Consider the following 20,017-nt stretch of genomic DNA (forward strand, 5'->3'; position numbering starts at 1 on the left):
GCTATAATCAGTCTCTCTCCACCATGGCCAAAAATAGCCAAGTTCCTCTACCATTTTATTCCCACATCACCATATATTTGCTCACCTACTCGCATAAAAGTAGTTTCCATCATTTACCATACATCCTTCCACATATTCCATCATGGGCATAAGAACCTTAGTTAAATATTTGCTGCACTAAGCTGGGGGGTTTTCTCTCCCTTCATTCCATCCTAAATTTTCCTCTTTTACTTGTAATTATGAAGCCTTTAATCCTTATTTATTGCTAGTATAATGAAGGCCATAATGTCTTAGATACTATGGAAGTTTTCCCTCATGTTGGCTTAATAATAATGAGAAAAATATATAATTTTTATCATGTAAATACATTTATTAACTTATCAGACGTTACCACTAGAGGTCTGTCATATTCATTGCTAGACCATTTTCCTCTTGTGTATTTGTTATAATGGATCCACTTTTATATTTACCGACTACAAAGCACATGCATAATTTTTATTATGCGAATACCTTAATTAATTTGTCAAGCATCTACTATTGGACGTTTCTCTTTTTACTGTTGGACTATTATTTAAGCACTGAATGTGGTGGGCCAACCTTTGTCGTAACTTATCTTTGCAGGGGGTATTTTTGTTATTATAATATTTGTTGGATGCAATCTGGACCTTGAGCAAAAATGAGCCTTTCACACTTCACCGAAAGCCTTTGGGCCATAGTCTAAGCTCAAAGTCGAGTCTCAGTCTTGCCTTCTCAAATATCATATTGGCGACGAAAAATCTGCCCCCTACAAGGTGCAAGCGCACTTGATTTACTAGCAAGTAAGAAAGATCTCAATCTAGCTACCTGTTTCATTCAATGTGGTCGTGCTTATATTGAATAGGTTGAATACTATTTAAGGACAACTTAAAGTGAGGTCTTTGTTGGTTTCTTCCAATATCCCAATGATGGTACTCGTTGAACACTTTTTTGAAAAGCCATCAATGTAAATTTTTTTTTTTTTAACAACTTTAGCCTTGATTGAATTGGGTTCTATTTTTTTTTTCTTATGCACTAATACTATTATGATGATGCCAAAATCATGAAAATTAACCATGTTAAATGCATTTTATGCAAATATGGTCACATTGCTATGACGGTTTTTTTTTATATGCATAGAGTATTACAAATAAAATAAAATACTCAAAAAACTTGTAAATTTTAAACGGTATCATTTCTATTGAATATCTCAATTCAGTTTCAAACATATTCTTTTCAAACCTCGCTCATATTCATCACCGGCAAAAATAGGGCTAGTCTAGGGCTAACTCAACACATTTTGGGACAAAATGCAAATATTAAATGTATTATTACTTAATATTTTATTAGCGATACTTGAATTAGAAAAAACAGTCCAACATTTTACACTATAATTTAATAAATTAATTGGACTATTTCCATATATTTATAAAATGTATTAAAAAACTTTTAATTCTAAATATATTGAAAACAATTAGTATCAGAGTAAATATCATATTTTAAATGGTCATTGTCTCTCCTAGAAATGTTGAACTTTAGTTATTGAAAAATAGATTTTAGTAATAAATTTGCCTAAAAAAATATTAATTCTAATTTTAGTTTGATAGAGAGAGAAAGGAAAAGTAAAATTTGGGAGTTTGAAAATTTTTACACTCTTAAACTAACGCAAATATGGTAAAACCTATAAATAAAATGTTCCAACATTTGAAAAGAGTATAATATTTTTAAAATATTTTTTATTAATTAAATATTTGGGCTTAATTAAAATTTTTATAGGCATTCTATCATCCTGTATCTCTCTACATGGGTCCCCTCGGAGTTGGGGTGCAGCTGTGGCTAGCTGCATATTTGGGGCTACTGGCAGCTGCCATGGGTCACTTGCTGCTGCTGCCTTAATTGAATTTACGGAGCCAATATCTGCTATTGGAGCTATACTCGCAGGAATTGACTGTACAGGTTTAGACCATGTGATGGTGTTTGCATGTGGGGAATTTCTCTGATTAAATCAAGTGTTTGCTTTTTGAGTTTATTCCTATGGTACAAGGCAAAATGCTTGCAAATTTAATTTGTATTTGTCACATCTTTTCTTCTTTTGATGAATACAATGCATACCTTTTCAACCTTTTAAAAACAACATATAATCAATATTTTTCAACCTAGTTTGCTAGTTACATGACTAAAAGTCTAAAACATATTTTAGTCATTCTGGACTTAAATTCTCAAGGAAAGGGGTGAGGTGATTAGGAAGGAGAAAAAGAAAAATCATGGCTTCTTGGTGGCTGAATGTAAATGAAACCTCGGAAGTTTCTTGCACTAGTGCAACACATACTTAAGCCTGTTATTGGGTTTTTACTAAATTCAAATGACTATTGTGTTTACGCATTTGATGAGAAGGTATATAGGCTTCTTGTGACAGTCTCAACCTTATTAATTGAAAAGGTAGCGTTTAGGTAATTCTATATTGATTGCATGCTAGCCTAGCTATGCTCCTTCTCATTTTTCTTGTTTTGTTTAGGTAAGCTCGACTTGTACATACCTATAAGTGAGGAATAAGCCTTTTAGTTCTCTCCTAAATTAAAAGCACCGGTCAAGGGCTTGAATTTTTTCAGTTAAAAGTTAAAAGAGGAATTAAATTTTTGAAACCCAAGATTACCCTAGAAAGGTAGCAACTTCTCATTTTACCATTTTTCTTTTTAGACAAATTTTGGCTACAAACTTAATTGTAGTCCAAAAGACCATACAACCCTATTACATAATGAAATGCACCAAACCCAAAACAAGCAATAATAATAGATGGCATGTGTCCTTATATTGCACATGACTCGCTTAAAATGATCGTATATAATCACTTATGTGTGGTTTAATAAATGAGCACATATATTCCTTTTTTTTTTTTTTTTTTTGATAACCAAATAAATTTCCCATTCATTAAACTATAAAATCATTCAATAGGGATACATCATACAAAATCTGTTGCTCAATAACAGGTGGGGTGTCTTCCACCCAAACATTAACATCAGATACAAACCTGGCATTTTGTGCCATAATGTGTGCTACAGAATTCTAATTTCTGCAAATGTGGTTGACTACCCATGAGTCAAAACCACGTAGGCTCAACTTTGCTCCTTCAATCACCATAATAATAGAGCTTGGCGCCATGCTTTTCTCTATCAGGGATTTAACAACAACCTGGGCATCACTTTCCAAAATTACCTTCTTTAGGCTTAGTTCCCTTGCAAAAATAATACTTTCCTCAATTGCTTTGGCCTCCACTCCCAATGCTTTCAGGGGAAAATCCCACTTTTTGCTCATTGCTCCCATTAGCTATCCGTATTCATTTCTTATGACCACTCCCACTCCACAACATCCCAATTCCTTAAACACCACTCCATCGACATTTATCTTGTAGAATCCTTTGTTTGGAGGGGTCCATGATTGTCCGTGTGAAAGTGCAAGTCTGTTCTTTACATTTTTAAGCTATCTGACTTCCCTCGTATAAGCAGCCACCTCACGGGCTATCAGCTCTGGGCTTTTACACTTACCCCCATGGCGTACCGTGTTTCTGTTGTTCCACAGACCCCAAGTTGTGGCTGCAAACAACTCCCAATCAATCTCAGGCCACCTCTCTAAAAAGTCTCATACTATATCAACAAAGTCCCTTGGTATGACCTCCAACAGAGGCAGCTTCAATCTTGTGTTACTCCACACCTCCCCTGCCACTTTGCACCCCCACAGAATATGCCCAGATGTTTCACAGCCCCCACATAAGTCACAAACGTCAACCCTCCCAATACCCCTAGCTTGTAACTGATACTTGGTTGGAAGTATATTTGAGTATGCTCTCCACATAAACATTCTAACCTTATTTGGACAATTCAAACTCCAAATTTGTTTCCATTAGCTTTTCATACCAGCTGTATCTAAACATTCCCCTCCTTCTAACTTGGGATGCGCTTCTCGCAAAAGAGTTTGGGCCACCTTATATGCACTATTGACCGTAAACATACCCTTTGGTGTCCATGCCCATATTAGGGACAGTGGCGGAGCCAGGAATTTAGGTCAAGGGGGGCAAGATTAAAAGACAAAATTGAAAGTTAAAAACTAATCTAAAAAAATTTAAACGTGAATATTAAGAGTATGCAATATACCTGTGACTATATAAACGTGACTCAATGACTTGAATTCTTTAAAAAACTCAACTTGAATGCTTTTAAAAACTCAACAGAAACTCTAATAGCTTGTTTGAATAGATGGGAGTAAAGTAAAGCGAGGGAAAGTAAGATAAATTACCTTATTTGGATTTTTTTTTAAGAAAGGAAATGGAGAGATTTGGAGGGGTTCTAATTACTTCTAACTTCTCATTTTTAATTTCTCTAAATTAGAGAGATATGGAGAAAGAGTAGAGCATAGAAATATTTGACCAAATGAATTACCAAATTTAAAATTTCTTTTTCTTAAAAGCAAATTATTTTCCTCCCTTTACTTAATTTTAAAAACATTCAAAAACTTTTTTTTTTTTTTTTAAATATGGGAGGCATGCTTTACACTGTATCATATATACACTTTTTTTTTTAGAGTTCTATTAGTATTAGGATGCTGTGATTCCTATTCCGTATAGGCATATATCAGTAGCATAGGTTTTTTTTTTTTAATGGTTACTAGGTGGGACGCATAGTTCTATATTAGAGTTATGGTAGTCTCAAGAGTTCTAGTTAAGGAAAAGTTTTTTGGCTTTTGTGTAGAGGGGCAAATAATACATTTTAATGCAATATACTGCCATTATTAGTAAAAAATTTGGAAGTTCAGGGGGGGCACCTGCCCCCCCTCGCCCCCCCCTCCCTCCGCCCCTGATTAGGGAGTCCCTAGGCAACCAAGGGCTTAAAAGAATGCCAAGGATAACATTGGCTTCATGGGGAAGGAACATTCTCCTAATTTTTGCAACATCCCAGCTTCGCCTATCAATGTTTATAAGCTCTGCCACTACTTCAGCCTTGGGCTGAGGGGGTTTCGGACTTACTACTTTAAAAGCTTCCGGGGTTGGAAGCCACTGGTCATCCCAAATGCTCACCTTCACCCCATTGCCAATAGCCCACCTCACTCCCTTTCCAACTATTTTCCTTGCTGCCATGATGCTCCTCCAAGCATAGGAAGGCCTTCTACCCAACTCGGCTTCCAAGAAGGTATTCTTCGCAAAATATTTTGCCTTAAAGATTCTATGAACCAAAGAGTTCTGATTTGTCAAGATCCTCCATCCTTGCTTAGCGAGGAGTGCTAAATTAAAAGCTTTCAAGTCCCTAAAGCCCATTCCGCCTTTTTCCTTCGTTGTGCACATCTTCTTCCATGACATCCACACCATTTTCCTCTCCTTATATTTTTGTCCCCACCAAAAGTTGCTCATCATAGAGTTTAGCTCATTACAAAGTGAGTCTGGGAGCTTGAAACAACTTATTGTATACGTGGGTGTGGCTTGGGCCACGGCCTTAATGAGCACCTCCCGACCAGCATTAGACAACAATCTACCTTTCCATCTAGCTATATGCCTTCCAACTTGGTCTTTTATTCGATTGAAAGCTTTTCTCTTCCCCTTCCTAATTAACGGAGGTAATCCTAGATACTTCTCATGATGTTGGATGATTTGGACCCCAAATTTTTGCTACACATATTCTTTTGGTTCCTTTTGTGTGTTTTTGCTAAAGAAAAGGGAAGTTTTTTCTTTGTTTAGCTTCTACCCTGATTCCCCCTCATAGTCCTCCAACACTTTTATTAATCTATCACACTCCTCTACAAATGCTCTACAAAACACAATAGTATCATTCGCAAACAATAGGTGGGAAATTTGCGGGGCTTCTCTATTTACAGCCACCCCCTTTAAGAGACCTTCCCTTTCTTCCTTCTTAATCATAGCAGATAAGCCCTTGGCACATAACAAGAAGAGATAAGGGGAAATAGGATCCCCCCTACCTCAACCCTCTAGTCAAGATGATTTTACCTTTTTCTTCCCCATTAATTAACACCGAATACTCCACCGTACTCACACACATCAATATGAGAGAAATCCACCTTTCATTAAAGCCCATCCTCCTCATCATGGCCTTCAAGTACGCCCATTCAACCCTATCATAGGTTTTGCTCATGTTGAGCTTAACCGCCATGAACGCTTCCTTCCCTTTTCTCTTCTGATCTATACTGTGCATCGTTTCAAATGCCACCAAGACATTATCCAAAATAAGCCTACCCGGTACAAAGGCACTTTGGGACTCATCGGTAATCTCAACCAGGATATTTTTAAGCCTATTTGCAAGCACTTTGGAAATGCTTATAAATAACGTTACACAGGCTGATGGGACAATACTCCATGATTTTTTGGGGGGATTTCACCTTAGGGATGAGGCAAATATATGTTTCATTTATACCATAGGGCAACACACTAGAGTTGAGTGTATCTAAAACACATTTTATCACTTCAGGGCCTACAATTTCCCAATATTGTTGGTAGAAAATAGGGGACATACTGTTTGGCCCGGGTGCCTTTATGGACTGCATCTGGTTGAAAGCTCGCCTAATCTCCTCTGCCTTGAAATCTGCCACAAGATTTTCGTTCATATCCTGGGTAACCCTTTGGTCGATAGCACCCAGACTTGCGTCGAACTGAGATGGATGATCTATCTCGAAGATCGTCTCAAAGTACCCAAGAATGGTGCTTTCAATATCTTCCTGATTCTCCTGCCAAGCTCCATCGGCCCCCTGTATACCTATTATTTTGTTTCGCCTTAGTCTTTGACTTACCGTGTCGTGGAAAAACTTTGTATTGCGATCCCCCCACTTAATCCAAGAGCCTCTGGAACTTTGATTCCACATAATCTCCTCTCTGGTTAACATCTCATTAATCTTCTTTCTTAGCCCTTGAATCTTTGCCGCCTTCTCGTGCAAACAATTAAGACCCTCCAATTGTTGTAATCTCTCCTGTTTTTGCTTCAACACTCTATTCACGTTCCCGAATACTCTCCAATTCCAACCTTGGAGGCTCACTTTACATCTCTTCAATCTATCCATGATGCTATACCCCAAATCCCCACGATCTGGGTCCTAAGCCCCTTCCACCACATTCTTACATCCTTCCTCCCTCACCCACATGGCCTCAAATTGAAAACGTTTCTTTACCGATTTCCTAGGATGTACATTTTTCAAAGTTAAAGTAAGTAAGCAGTGATCAGAGCTAGACATGGACTTGTGGTATACTCTGGCTTCCGGGTAGAGCTCCGACCAACTTGAATTTGCCACCATTCGGTCAAGTCTGAGCAGCATCCTTTGTTCCCCAAAACGCCCATTGCACCACATAAAGCATTGTCCAACAAAACCCAAATCAAATAGACCATATTTACTCAAGCTTTCCTAAAATCCCTCCATCTATTTCAGCTCCCTCTCCTTCCATCCAAGCTTTCATTTTGATGTGTAATTTCGTTGAAGTCACCAAACACAACCCACAGCATCGTACACTGATTCTTCAGAGCTTTAAAGAGCTACCATGAAGATTGCCGCTTACTCGCATCGAGATGGCCATAGAAACTGGTTGCCCTCCATAGATTTTGCGTTGACCCATCTTGGACCACCACGTCAATGTGAAAGTGCGAACAACTCTTAAAGTAAACCTCTGTACCTTCCCTCCAAATTAAAGCTAGACCCCCACTTCTGCCATCACTTGGGACCACAATACCTTATGTGAAGTTGAGCTTGTTTTGGATTTCTTTTATTCTACCTACACCGACCTTCGTCTCAAACAAAAACACAAACAATGGGTCCTTCTCTTTCACCACATCAGTGAGATTTCGAATTGCCAGAGAAGACCTGAGACCCCAGTAATTCCAAGCGAAGATACTCATAAGGCTCGGCAGTCCTACGCCGCAGCCATCGCCTCTCCGCCATCCTTGTGTTCTTCCTTTCTTTGTTGTTCTTCCCACCTTAACGCCTCACTCTATTTCTGATTCTTTCTCCTTTTCAATTCAATTGCGTTGGGGTCTAACTCTTGTAAAGGAGTCAGACCACTCCGTTTTTTTTTTTTTAGGCTTTTTCCCCCTTTAGGCTTACTTTGTTTTGCTTCCCTGGCCAACCTTTTCCAATGCCCACTCGTTGGGCTGAGCTTGGATGTAACCCACCGCTCATTTGGATCGTAACACATGGCCATCGGGCCCATATCTGAAACCCAGGGTGTTAGGCTTTCCACAGTATTTTCTTGATCTTTATTTGGCACCACCACGTACTTGAATTCAGGCATATTACCTAGGATGGGTGTTTGCTCCCATAACATGCATGGCAGCTACTCCCCTGTGTCAGTGGGTAAGTTCGAGGTGCTTACACTAGTTTGGGCATTCAGCTCAACTAGCTTTCCCTCCCCTTCACTAATCTTTCCTTTTTCATGCAAGTCTTGCGCAGTTTGATAGGAAAGCTCGTGGGTTAGCTTCTCCAGAATTTTTGTTTCTTCTCTCTGATCTGTCCTCATCGCCACGTATGCCCTACTCCCTTCGCATGGCTTTTCAGGCGCTTTAGCCTGCTCCGCCATCTCCACCACCTTCTTTGATGCCCCCCCCCCCCCCCCCCCAATTACCACCTTCCCTCTATTCGGCCTATTACTCTATTTCTCCAACTCTACCACACCTCTCCTACCCGGCTCACCCCTCCACCATGCCCCATATTGCATATGTTCTTCCTCATTTTGACCGTTGGTATCCGTCGTTTCCAGGCATTCTCTTAACGCATGACTGAGGATTCCACACCTATAGCAAAAGTTGGGGAGTCATTCATATCTTAACTGTATCCACCGGCTCTCTCCCCCTTCAATGGTAACCTTCTTTCCCCTCACAAGCTTTTTTGTAATGTCTACCTTGATCCTTACTCGAAGATACTTGCCCCATTGCACTCCTGAGTCAGCGACATCCACTTCCATAACAAACTTGAGTTTCGACCTAATTGCCCGTGCCGTTTCTTTGGTTCTACACTTAAAAGGTAAGTTAAGGATTTGGACCCAAAAAGGACACCATTTCAACTCCATCTCTCTCGGCGTTAATTCCCCTTCAAACTCCTGGATGATCACCAGCTGTTTCTCATAGCTCCATGGTGACATGTTCATTATCCTCTTCTTGTCCCTTTCGTCCCCAAACTCTGCAAGAAACAAGTCATCGTCCAACTCGCTTATGTTGACCCCTTTGCTCGGTTTCCAGAGCATTCTCAGGTTTTTCCTTAGAGCTTCCACATGAACACTCTTGTGGGTAAGGATTTTTAACACTCCGCACAATCTGCCCCTTGCCTTGGCCACTTTGGTGCTATTATTTCCTAACATGATGCCCTCGTCTTCTTCCTCTGTGAAGGACAACTTTCTCCATAGCTCTTCTAACTCTTCTACCATAACCCTTCACTTCTGCCTCCTTTGCCTTAAGCACCCCACGTTGCAAATGAATAAAACTACCCCTCTACGTCTACTCTGCTAGTAAAGGGACCCAGGGAAAAAAAAAACCCACTGATGCCCTCACTTAACAGAGGGCACTCCACTTCTTGCAAAAAGCAAGAACCTCACTGCTTCCACGTGCCCAAGAGCTCAAGAGCACCCTTCGATGAGCACATATATTCTTATTGTTGGTTTGTAGCCAAATTTTGTTATTTTCTTGGCTTTTATCTAACAGTTGTTTAGTAATTTTTTCAAATAAATAGTTTTGATAGAAATTACACTCATGAAGCTCAATCTATAATGATTGTTCTATATAAACTGGCTAAAACACTAATTGAATTTTTATAAATAGTTATTATTGGAAGCAATCATTCAATTACATATTATCATAATAGTTAAGAAGAAAAAAAACAGTTCACAATTATCTCATTAAACCAGTTCCTTCACTATGAAGATGCATAAGTAGAGATCAAATCCAATCTATAAACTTTTGGGCCTTTTGGCATGTATAAACTTTTTCTTTCATTAACAAGAGAACATGAGGTCATCCCTAGTGTTTCTGATATTACCAGTTACAAACATTCTGCAAAAACAAATAGTTAATGTAGAATTTCCTTCCCTATATTCAGTATGTACAATAAAGCTCAAAAATTTAACTCTTTCACGATGCATATTACACAAGATAGCAACAATTTCTTCCCTCTCATTCTTGAAACCAGGTTGTCAAATTGTCATACTAGATTTCATGGCCAAAATCAAACCGTCCACATAACTTTCAAAGGGAACTTTATGTTGGCCCATAAACCCATAATTTCAGAGAAGAGTATGACAAAAAGCACAATAATTATTAGTCACCATGACTGATGAAAACCACAAGATGAAATGGGCAATTAGAGTGGCTTTTTTTCTTTTTTTCAATCAAGCTCCACTTTGAGATGAGAAATGAGGTGCTCTGCCAAGTGGAATCACGAGATCCTTCATAACCTCGTATTCGTCCAAAGCTATCTGGGCGCCATCCAACACCTATATTGCCAACAACATAACCAGCAAGTTCAGTTAAAACTTTCCTTATTCAAAAGACATGGAAAAGATCAGAAATTGTAGTCTTGATTCCACATTACAAAGTTAAAGTACAAAGGTATGAATCTTGGCATTGAGAGCCATCTATTAGCAGTATAATGCAGCCAAAAACCCAAGAACTCAAATTTTTTACTTTCAACATCAGATATTCTTTAATTTTCCAAAAAAACTAATTTCTAGACTCATAAGCTGATTTAATCTCATCGGAAATGGCTGATAAGAAATTATTCTTCTTTTTAACACTATATATATATATATATATATATTAAAAATATAAATAAAAAGACTCTATAAGCCCCTAACTGCAATATAATAATTTAACTTCCTATAATACCTAACTGCGAATCAAAGACATGAGCCAAGCATGGCATGGTGCTACCTAAAATTTCACATGACTTGTTAAATATATAAGATGATAAGACAGAATATAATAAAGGGTACCTTCTGCATCAACATCCTCCTATTAGTCATGTGTGGGGTAAGTGCAGGGATCCTACAGACAGAGAGAGCTTCAATGAACAGAAGAACAATCACTTGCCATTGTTTCATTCTGAAAGCTGGAAGTGCATCAACAAAAGTCATTGTATCCAACAAGCGCCCCTGTATCCAAACTTCTTAGTGTTTGCTCACCAAATAAAAACAAGTCATTGATATTTGGATGATTACACTAACTTGAAATAATTTTTTGCCAAGAAAAGAAGCGTAAAATTGTATGTTAAAATTATATGACATCATTCCTTCAGCCCTCGTATCAAAAATTCTTAGCAATTGCTCCCAATCAAAAACAATTGATTTGATATTTTGGATGATTACATTAACTTTATAGAGGATATTTTGCCAAAGAATTGAAAATGAAAATTATATATTAAAATTATGTGATATCATTCCCTCATAACCGTCGCGCCTTACCATCTCATGGTGTGAAAATGACCAAAATGGAACAAACATATATTTTCTAACATATTATTTTCATGTGATTTTAAAAGGATATTCAACTGCAAAGTAGGGATTGTTGGGATAATGACACAAGTATTGAATTTCTTAGAATAAAAGGAAAAGAGAGACACAAGTATCACCAAGAAGATTATGAAAATGAAAAGAAGCCTAACATACAAATTGGTAGTCAGGGAATTATTGGCTCTCGATATACCTAATGGCCCGTTTGGATTGAGAGGGGAGGGAGGGAGAGTAGAGGGGAATAGAGTAGAGTTGGCTAAAAATAGGCAAATTTTGGGCCAATTGCACTCTACTCTACTCCGCATCCCTCCCCCTCAATCAAAACGGACTTTAAGAGTAAAATACAAAGGGACAAAGTTTGGCTGCAAACATGATTGGCACCTTGGGCTCCAACCACCAAAATAGGAAGATGACATTCAACCAAGTCAGTCATATATTGCACATGATGGGACACATGTCATCTTCCTATTGGTGGTTGGAACCCAAGGCTCCAAACATGTTTGGAACCAAATCTTTTTCAAAAAAAAAAAAAAATGCAGATACAATTAGCTCATGGAAGGTGGTAACAAGAGAATGGAAAGCTGAAAACATTTTCATCCATAATTGATTTCATGTCATAAGTTCTTCACTGGCTTTTAAACTTGTATGCCTCTTGTAATATGAACATGTTGTATACTCAATTGACAGCAATAGGAGACAGGATTCCAGTGGCAAATCTACCAACTGATGTTATCACCGTGCTATGCAGAATAAAACTTAGTCCTACACATGCAAAAAAAACATTGAAATAAAAATGTAATTGGTTCACCTGGAAATTAGATGGCATGAGACTTGTAATTCTCCAAAACATAAAATGATGGTTCCAGTTTTAGAACTATGCAAAAAATAAGTCAACAAACTAGGCACAAAAGTCCAACAACAAGCATCTAGTAAGCCTAGTCATAGATAAGAATAATAAAAAAAGTAAGCCTAGTCATAGACAGTTCACAAAGAATTAAAGAGACTTCATACACCTGACTTGCTACTTCTCTTTATGCTATAATAAGGAGTTTATAGTACATACTTCATGGACGTGGAAGTAATTTTAGAGACAAGAAACCACTATGAGTACGGGTAAACAAAACCCAAAATGACTGGATTTTAGAAAACTAAAACATAATGTGTAACTTATAGCTCACTTAATAAAAGGAAAATATTTCCAGGGGTTTTCTTCTTTTCTCCCTTGAATGGACCGAATCAGCATTTAGTTCCTTAACTTGTTTTTTTTTATAAGTAGTTTCTTAACTTAATTTCTGTAGATGACAGTTTCTTACCTTAATCTTAAGGGAAAAACTAGTGCAGCTCTCTTCATTTCATTATCCATCAATACTGAAAAAAAACAGACAGGTTCAAGATCAATACCATTCCTTGCTCCAAAGTAGAAATTGGTGTTGGCAGTCTTAGATCAGCACTTAGTCCAGGCAAAGACCGAGCAAGACAACCAGCAAGCGTTTGCTTGATTTCAGTTGAACGACCATCTGCCAAGGTAATCTTACAGGGGTACTCCCTCCCATTTACTGATAGATATTCTTCATGAAGACTTTCGTCCCTCCCATATATATAAGCCAAAGAAGACGATGTTATCCACGCAAAGAGAGCCATCCACATTGTCGCAAAAGGAGACAACTAAATGACATTAAAGGTTGTATACAGTCAAATATAAATCAAAAATAGTGAAATAAAAACTGGTATGTCCTTGGTCTGAACAGAATAAAACTTACACTTAAACCAAAACCCTCTGGCGGAGGGTCATACAACGAGTCTTCAAGGTCGAAAAAATCGGATTGTGGAATTCCAGGCTTTGTTGGCCACTTCAAAGGAGCGGGTTCTGGTTCAAGCAGATCACCGTCTTCCATCAACTCCCCTTCATCAGCATCATGGGAATGTGGCAATATAATAATTCCAGCTTCAGACACTGGATAATAAATGTGAGACAAGAAGAAAAAAAGAAGTTAGGGGTTGAATTAAGCTGTCTAGAACGAAAACTAACTTGGTACACAAATTAAAAAGTATACAGTTATATACCAGCATCAGTGACATCAAATTCACCAGAAGCAACAGCTTCTGCTGCCTCGCTCAATGCCATTGCCACAGCTTCAGCCGATGCAAAGCGTAGCATATCATCATTATCTCCCACATCTGTACTGCCAAACATCTCATGACTTTCTTTATTTTCCCCATCACTAAACTCACAAAGATTTCCACTCCCAGTGCCATCAACTTTCTCATCAGCCCAGGTAACAGAGCGACTAAGCTTCTTAGTACCTGAAGGTTTAAGAGAGGATTTGATCATTATTTTACTTGATTTGGCCACTTTCTCAGCTTGGATTTCCTCTTCTGCTTCTGCAGTACTTGAATTGAAACTAGTTTGGCAGGGATTTGATGCTGAAGGCACCTCTTGTATACCAGGATCATCCTTTTTTATTATTTTACTCTTTTCCCCAATTGATCCACTTGATTTCCATTCAGAACCATTCTTTGCGAGAGCAGGTGGGTTTTCCAATGTGGAGAGTTGACCATCTAAATCCATGTAACTCATTTTTTCTTTTGGTTCTTTAAATTTAGTGTTGGAAGCAGTCTCTGTTGAACCTGATGGCATTTTTGAGACACTATATTCATCTTCAGTGATTATAGTACTCATGAAGTCCATCTCACTAATATGGAAGTCTTTTTTACCACTCGACATGGTATTGTTAACTTTGGACCCTGCAACATACAATCCAAGTTTATTTGATGCCAAAAATTATATCCTCCACTTTTCTCAGGAACCTAAGCATAAGTCTCAAAAGATACAACTTAATGGTTGCATATCTGCAATGGATCTGATATAACAAATCAAAGAGAGACACTATCCACACTCCAAGCTAAAAATTTAAAGTTCATACCTTCTTTGTGATTTTTGGAAGGTGAAGGCTTGGAACTATGGTCTCTCTGTGGAACATAACCTTCAATTGCATTTGATGGACCAATCCACTGCTCCAGAGACACTTCCCCTGCCTTGATTTCTTTTTTTTCCTGAATCTTCAAGCCAGACAATCCTAAATCTCCATTCTTTCCTAAATTCCCCTCAGAATCCAAACGCGTATTCCCAAACAATCTCAGAACCTCATTAAGTTTTTCTGAATTTACAACTGAGCATCTCTCATCTTGCAAGCTCTTAGCAAAAGCTTGGCTGTTAACAGCACAACTTGAAGAGCAATACATGTATGTCTCCTGCAGATCATAAACCTTGTGTTCCTTCAAGGAAATGCGAAACCGGCCCTTCCTAGGGCGATCAGAGGGCAGAGAATTGCAGCACAAAGGGTAACCACAGAGGTTTGTAATTGAACGCTCAGTCACAACATCTTCATAGTCACTGCGTGTCATCAGAGATCCAGCAGCAAAAAGGTGGCTTTCATCACTAATGCCTTCAAGGAGGGAAAGTTGCAATTTGTAGACACCATCTTTCAGAGAGATTGATTGATCCTTTGCCATTGGAAAATGACCACCTGAAGTAATGATCTAGTTAGAGAAATTTCAAAGTTCAAACCTTTCAAAACAGATTGAAATCCCCAAACTACACAAAATGGTACTTCAGCTGATATAGTTTTACAGGAAGAAAAGAACAAAAGAAAATATAGTTAGGGAAAAAAAATAGGACTCCTAGATAGATAACTACAACTACAGAACTCAGGCTCACTGCAATTTTAGAGATAATAATAGTAATAACAACAATTTCAAGCAATTTTACTGCTGCAGTGTTTCCTCATCAGCCATACACGTGAAGGTAACAATTTCTAACAACACTTTCTGTTTCATAACAATTGTAGCTCAATACGTGGTCTACAGTCATTGGTCTTGCCAGTTTATAGAGGGCCAGGATAAAGATTTGAAACCCCAAGAGGAGGGAAAGAAGAAGAAGAAAAAAAAAAGTGTAGGAGAGAAAAGGAATGGATGTATATGCAAAGGGGCTACAACTTAGATCTAATTATTAGCTCAACAAAGTATTCAGACATGGAACCATGAAAAAACGATATGCCATCCTCTATGACATACTATCAACATAAATGGGACAAATTAATAACTGGAAATATTAACTTGACTATGCAAGTGGAGAGTTTTATTAAACAATTCAGAAATAACTAAACTGATATATCTCGTCCATAACCATAGCTTATGTAGACATATAAACTAATTGGACAACCCCATAGAACCAAACCAATCTCTAGTTAAAATAGAAAACAAGGTTTCAACATAATAACATTACAAAAGCACTCTATCTAATTAAAGGGAGGTAGAGTTATATTTATCCAAGGGAGGTAGAGTTACTTTAATTAAAAGCACTCTCTCTAACCTTCCTACTTATTTTCTTTCTTTATTCCATATTCCTGCTTTAGTGGCCAATCGAATTGCAGGACTTCATAGGGACTTTCTATGGGGAGGCCTAGGAGATGAGCCCAAATTTCATCTTGTTAATTGGTCTACAGTTTGTACTCCTCTCTCCTCAGGTGGTTTGGGGATTAGGAACCTGAGAACCTTCAATGTAGCTTTATTAGGGAAGTGGTTATGGAGAATTGGGCAAGAAAGCGATGCTCTATGGCGTCAAGTGATAGAGGCGAAGTATGGTTGTGATTGGGGTGGTTGGTGTTCTAGCCCTTTCTCCGGTCCTCATGGAGTTAGTTTGTGGAAAAATATTAGAAGAGGGTGGCCCTCTTTATCTCGGTTTTTTCTGTATGAAATTGGAGATGGATCAAAAGGGCGGTTTTGGCTAGATAGATGGTGTGGATCATCTCCTCTTGCTGACTGCTATCCTGATTTATATAGGATTTGTCGAAACAAAGAATCGAGTGTGGCTGATCTAATGAAGTACTCCAATTGAGTCCTTCATTGGGAGATACATTTTTGTAGGGATGTTCATAATCGGGAATTGGAAGCCTTCTGGAGCTTCATTATTACCATTTATAGCACTCCTGTAAGGGGGACTGGGGAGGACAAGGGATGTTGGCCTCCTTGTAAGAGTAAGGGGTTTACGGTTAGTGTGTACTACCATCTTCTAGTTGGCCACAGTGATCAGTTTTTCCATTGGAAAAGCATTTGGAAGCAAAAGATTCCCTCTAGAGTGGCTTTCTTTGTTTGGACCGCGGCCTTGGGGAAATGTCTAACAATTGACAATTTAAGGAAAAGAAAGGTTTGCATTTTGGATTGGTGTTATACGTGCAAGTGTAACAATGAAACCATTGACCATCTATTCCTTCATTGTCCGGTTGCTCTGGAGTTGTGGGATATGGTTTTTGGTTTATTTGGAGTTTGTTGGGTTATGCCAATGCCTGTTGTTGAGCTTTTTGCTTGCTGGCAAGGTCGATTTGGTCGCCATCGCAATGGAGACATATGGATGGTTGTCCCTCATCGTTTGATGTGGTGTATTTGGAAGGAATGAAATAGTAGGTGTTTTGAAGACAATGAGCGTTCTATGCCTGATGTCAAGCTTCTTTTTTTCAGTCCCTTACTAGACTGGTTCTCAGTATGGAGAAACCATCATTTTTCTTCTTTTTGGGATTTTCTTGATTTATGTAATTTCTGTATTTGATATGTACACCCCTATATACTTCCTGTGTACTTGGGTGTCTCTCTCTTTTTGTTATCAATAAATCCTTATCACTTATAAAAATAAAAATAAAAACATTACAAAAAGCCAACAGCAAATCCCCATAGAACCAACCTTAGTATTATCAATACCATTACCTTTGTCTCATTCATCATATAGATAGCTCAACATAAAGCATATTGACCCATCTATAACAATTCAAAAGATACAAACTCAACACAATATTTACATAAGACACCATAAAATTTTGCATACCCAACTAACAAAAATGCTTCAAAACCAAACGTGGCCGACGCCCATGGGTCATCGTCTCTATTGCTGTTAGAATCAAAGCAAGCTACTTTGGGAGGTTTAACAAGCAAAACCAGTGGAGATTTGGAACCAATGGGGACAGGGCCGGCCCTTCCTTTAGGCGAGTTAGGCAACTGCCTAAGGCCAACAAGTCCCAAAATTTTAGAAAAGAACCAACCGGGTAGTAGAGGAAAATTTAGTTTCAAATGAATTACAAAAATAATCTGGCACATCCTTTTAACCAAAAAAACAAAAATTTTGGTAAATCCGATTCTAAACAAAATCATTGACCAAAAATCAACCAGATAAACTACAAATCCGGTCTAAGAGATTAACCACAAATCAAAACCCTAAAAATTTTACCTTTCTCTCTAGTCTCCAGTCTCCACTGTTCAGTCTGTCCTCAGCCTCTCTCTGATTCTCTGCTCTCCGCCTCTCTCTCAAGTCTCACCGTATCAGGTTCTGAGGTTCAGGAATCAGGTATAAAAATTATAAATATTTGGGCCATTTTTTTTGTTAAGAACTTAAGATAACTTTGTTTATTTGGGCCCTCCCTGGATGGTTTTGTAACTTTGTTTATCACTTATCAGTTTATCATTATGGCTGCCTGGACCCTCCCTGGACTGGGCGTTCAGTTTGGGCCTTCAAGTTTTTTCTTTTGTTTTTAACAGCATGCATTTTTTTTTTTTTTTTAGTTATAGATAGGATTTGTTTTGTGATTTTTTTTTTTTTTTGGTGGGTGGGTATTAATAAATCTTGTGTCAGTGTTATGGCTGTGCTTAAATTTTTGTTATGCATGTGCTTAATTTTTTTTTAATTTATGCAGGTTGAGATTGCTAAAAACTTATTATTATTTAGTAAAACTACAACAATACTTTTTATATAAATCAGGTTCTATTTCTCATTTGCTCTACACTTGAAAGTTATTTTTTATTTTAGTCTTTATAAATATATTGTTTGATTAGAAATGTATACTAGAAAATATGCATCTGGATATGAAAATCTTAAAAAAAAAAAATTAATTAATTGAGTTTCAAAAAGGATCAATGGATAAATTTGTTATTAGTAATAAAAAAAATATAACACAAAATTTAGATGAAAATATCACAAATGAGCAAGAAATTCACCAAAATAATTTAGAAGAAAATGATGTTCAATTTTGCAATACAACAAATCTTGATGATGAACTTCAAAATAATTTAGAAGAAAATGAAAATAATGATGAAAAATATAATATAAAAATATTAAATAAACATTAATTTAATTAATATATAAGTATAAAAAATGCCACATTTTTAGTTCTCGCCTTAGGCCCCAAAATGTCTAGGGCCGCCCTTGTTTCCCTCTCATCCTCTCTCTGCCTCAACCCACGTCACACCGTGCTCCATGGCTGACCACCAAGCTCTCCTTCTAAACCTCCATGGCCAGAGCCTTTCAAGCTCATCACCTCCAGCCACACACCATTGCCGAAACCCAGCCAAAATCAAATCACGACCATCACCATGGCCAAAACCCAGCCAAAATCAAATCGCAACAAAAACCCAGAAGCCCACCAAATCACAAATCAAATCACACCCACCGAAATCAAAGCACAAAACAACCAAAATCACAAAATGAAAACACTGAAAGTGAACCCACCGTTAAAAAAACATATATTGGTTTTGTTATTATATTTTAGAAGAAGAATCATCTTGTTAAACTAATTTTATATCCAAATTAATCAAACACATACCACAAGCAAGAATGATAGACTAAAAGCAAAGCAAAAAAAAATGGTATTTCCCAGAAAAGTGTTTTCAAAAAATAGAAAGGATAAGCAAAATATAAAAACTATTTGCTTCATAATCTCAAATAAATAAATAAATAACCAAAAATCACACACCATAATCCGGTGAAGCCTCGTGAGCAACAATTTCACCTAAGAGGATCGTCTGAGTTGAGAGGAAGAGATTTTCATAGTCTTTGGCTCGGCAGCACAATCTTCGATTTCCTTTCTTAACATGGTTTTCGCTCGCTCCTCTCCTGTTAGCCTAGGTGACGTGTAAAGAGAAATAAAAGGAAGAAGAACAAAGCACCGCGTAAAAAAGAAGAAAAGAAAAATGGTGAGAAAAGAAACACGGACTGAGATCAAGTGCACTGTCGTAGGTATTTTTTTACATTTCTTACTCTCTTTTTTTTTAACTTTTTAACTCTCCTTTAATATATTTTATTTAATAGTTGAGATTGAAAGTTGTTTTTTCAACTTTTAATCTCAGCCATTAATTACAATTGCATCAGGGTATTGCACCTGAATTTGAAAAGGACTTATGTTACACGGACACGGACACGGGAATACGGAAATTTTTGAAAAATAAAGACACGACACAGCGGCGACACGACGGTTAAATAATTAATTAAATTTTATATTTAGGCACATTTTTTAATATTTTTAGACATAAAATACATTTATGTCTAGAATTCAAATTATGTAAGAACTACAAATAAGTAAACTAACACCCAAAGTAGTACAATAATACACATAAAATGTTTAGAGTACAAACCATAAAAGGATAACAAGTTCAACATCAAACTAAAAACATAAAAGGATAACAAGTTTTAAACTTTCAAGATTA

The 20,017-nt window shown here is 37.5% G+C and overlaps 2 protein-coding genes across 2 annotated transcripts; both read right to left on the reverse strand.

Moving 5' to 3' along the window:
- Positions 1 to 3,078: 3,078 nt before the first annotated feature.
- On the reverse strand, positions 3,079 to 7,068 carry LOC126691166 (uncharacterized). The gene is made up of 4 exons (XM_050386232.1): positions 6,528 to 7,068; positions 6,076 to 6,319; positions 4,916 to 5,603; positions 3,079 to 3,339 (listed from the first exon to the last, which is right to left on the reverse strand). Exons 1-4 carry the CDS (start codon positions 7,066 to 7,068, stop codon positions 3,079 to 3,081), a joined length of 1,734 nt encoding a protein of 577 aa, XP_050242189.1.
- A 2,891-nt stretch (positions 7,069 to 9,959) lies between these two features.
- On the reverse strand, positions 9,960 to 17,936 carry LOC126692760 (putative RNA polymerase II subunit B1 CTD phosphatase RPAP2 homolog). The gene is made up of 7 exons (XM_050388505.1): positions 17,769 to 17,936; positions 14,416 to 15,018; positions 13,556 to 14,236; positions 13,252 to 13,445; positions 12,893 to 13,156; positions 10,976 to 11,134; positions 9,960 to 10,477 (listed from the first exon to the last, which is right to left on the reverse strand). Exons 2-7 carry the CDS (start codon positions 15,002 to 15,004, stop codon positions 10,373 to 10,375), a joined length of 1,992 nt encoding a protein of 663 aa, XP_050244462.1. The 5' UTR covers positions 15,005 to 15,018; positions 17,769 to 17,936; the 3' UTR covers positions 9,960 to 10,372.
- Between the last annotated feature and the right edge of the window lie 2,081 nt (positions 17,937 to 20,017).

The sequence above is a fragment of the Quercus robur genome, chromosome 7 (assembly GCF_932294415.1).
Source record: "Quercus robur chromosome 7, dhQueRobu3.1, whole genome shotgun sequence".
Classification (NCBI taxonomy): domain Eukaryota; kingdom Viridiplantae; phylum Streptophyta; class Magnoliopsida; order Fagales; family Fagaceae; genus Quercus; species Quercus robur.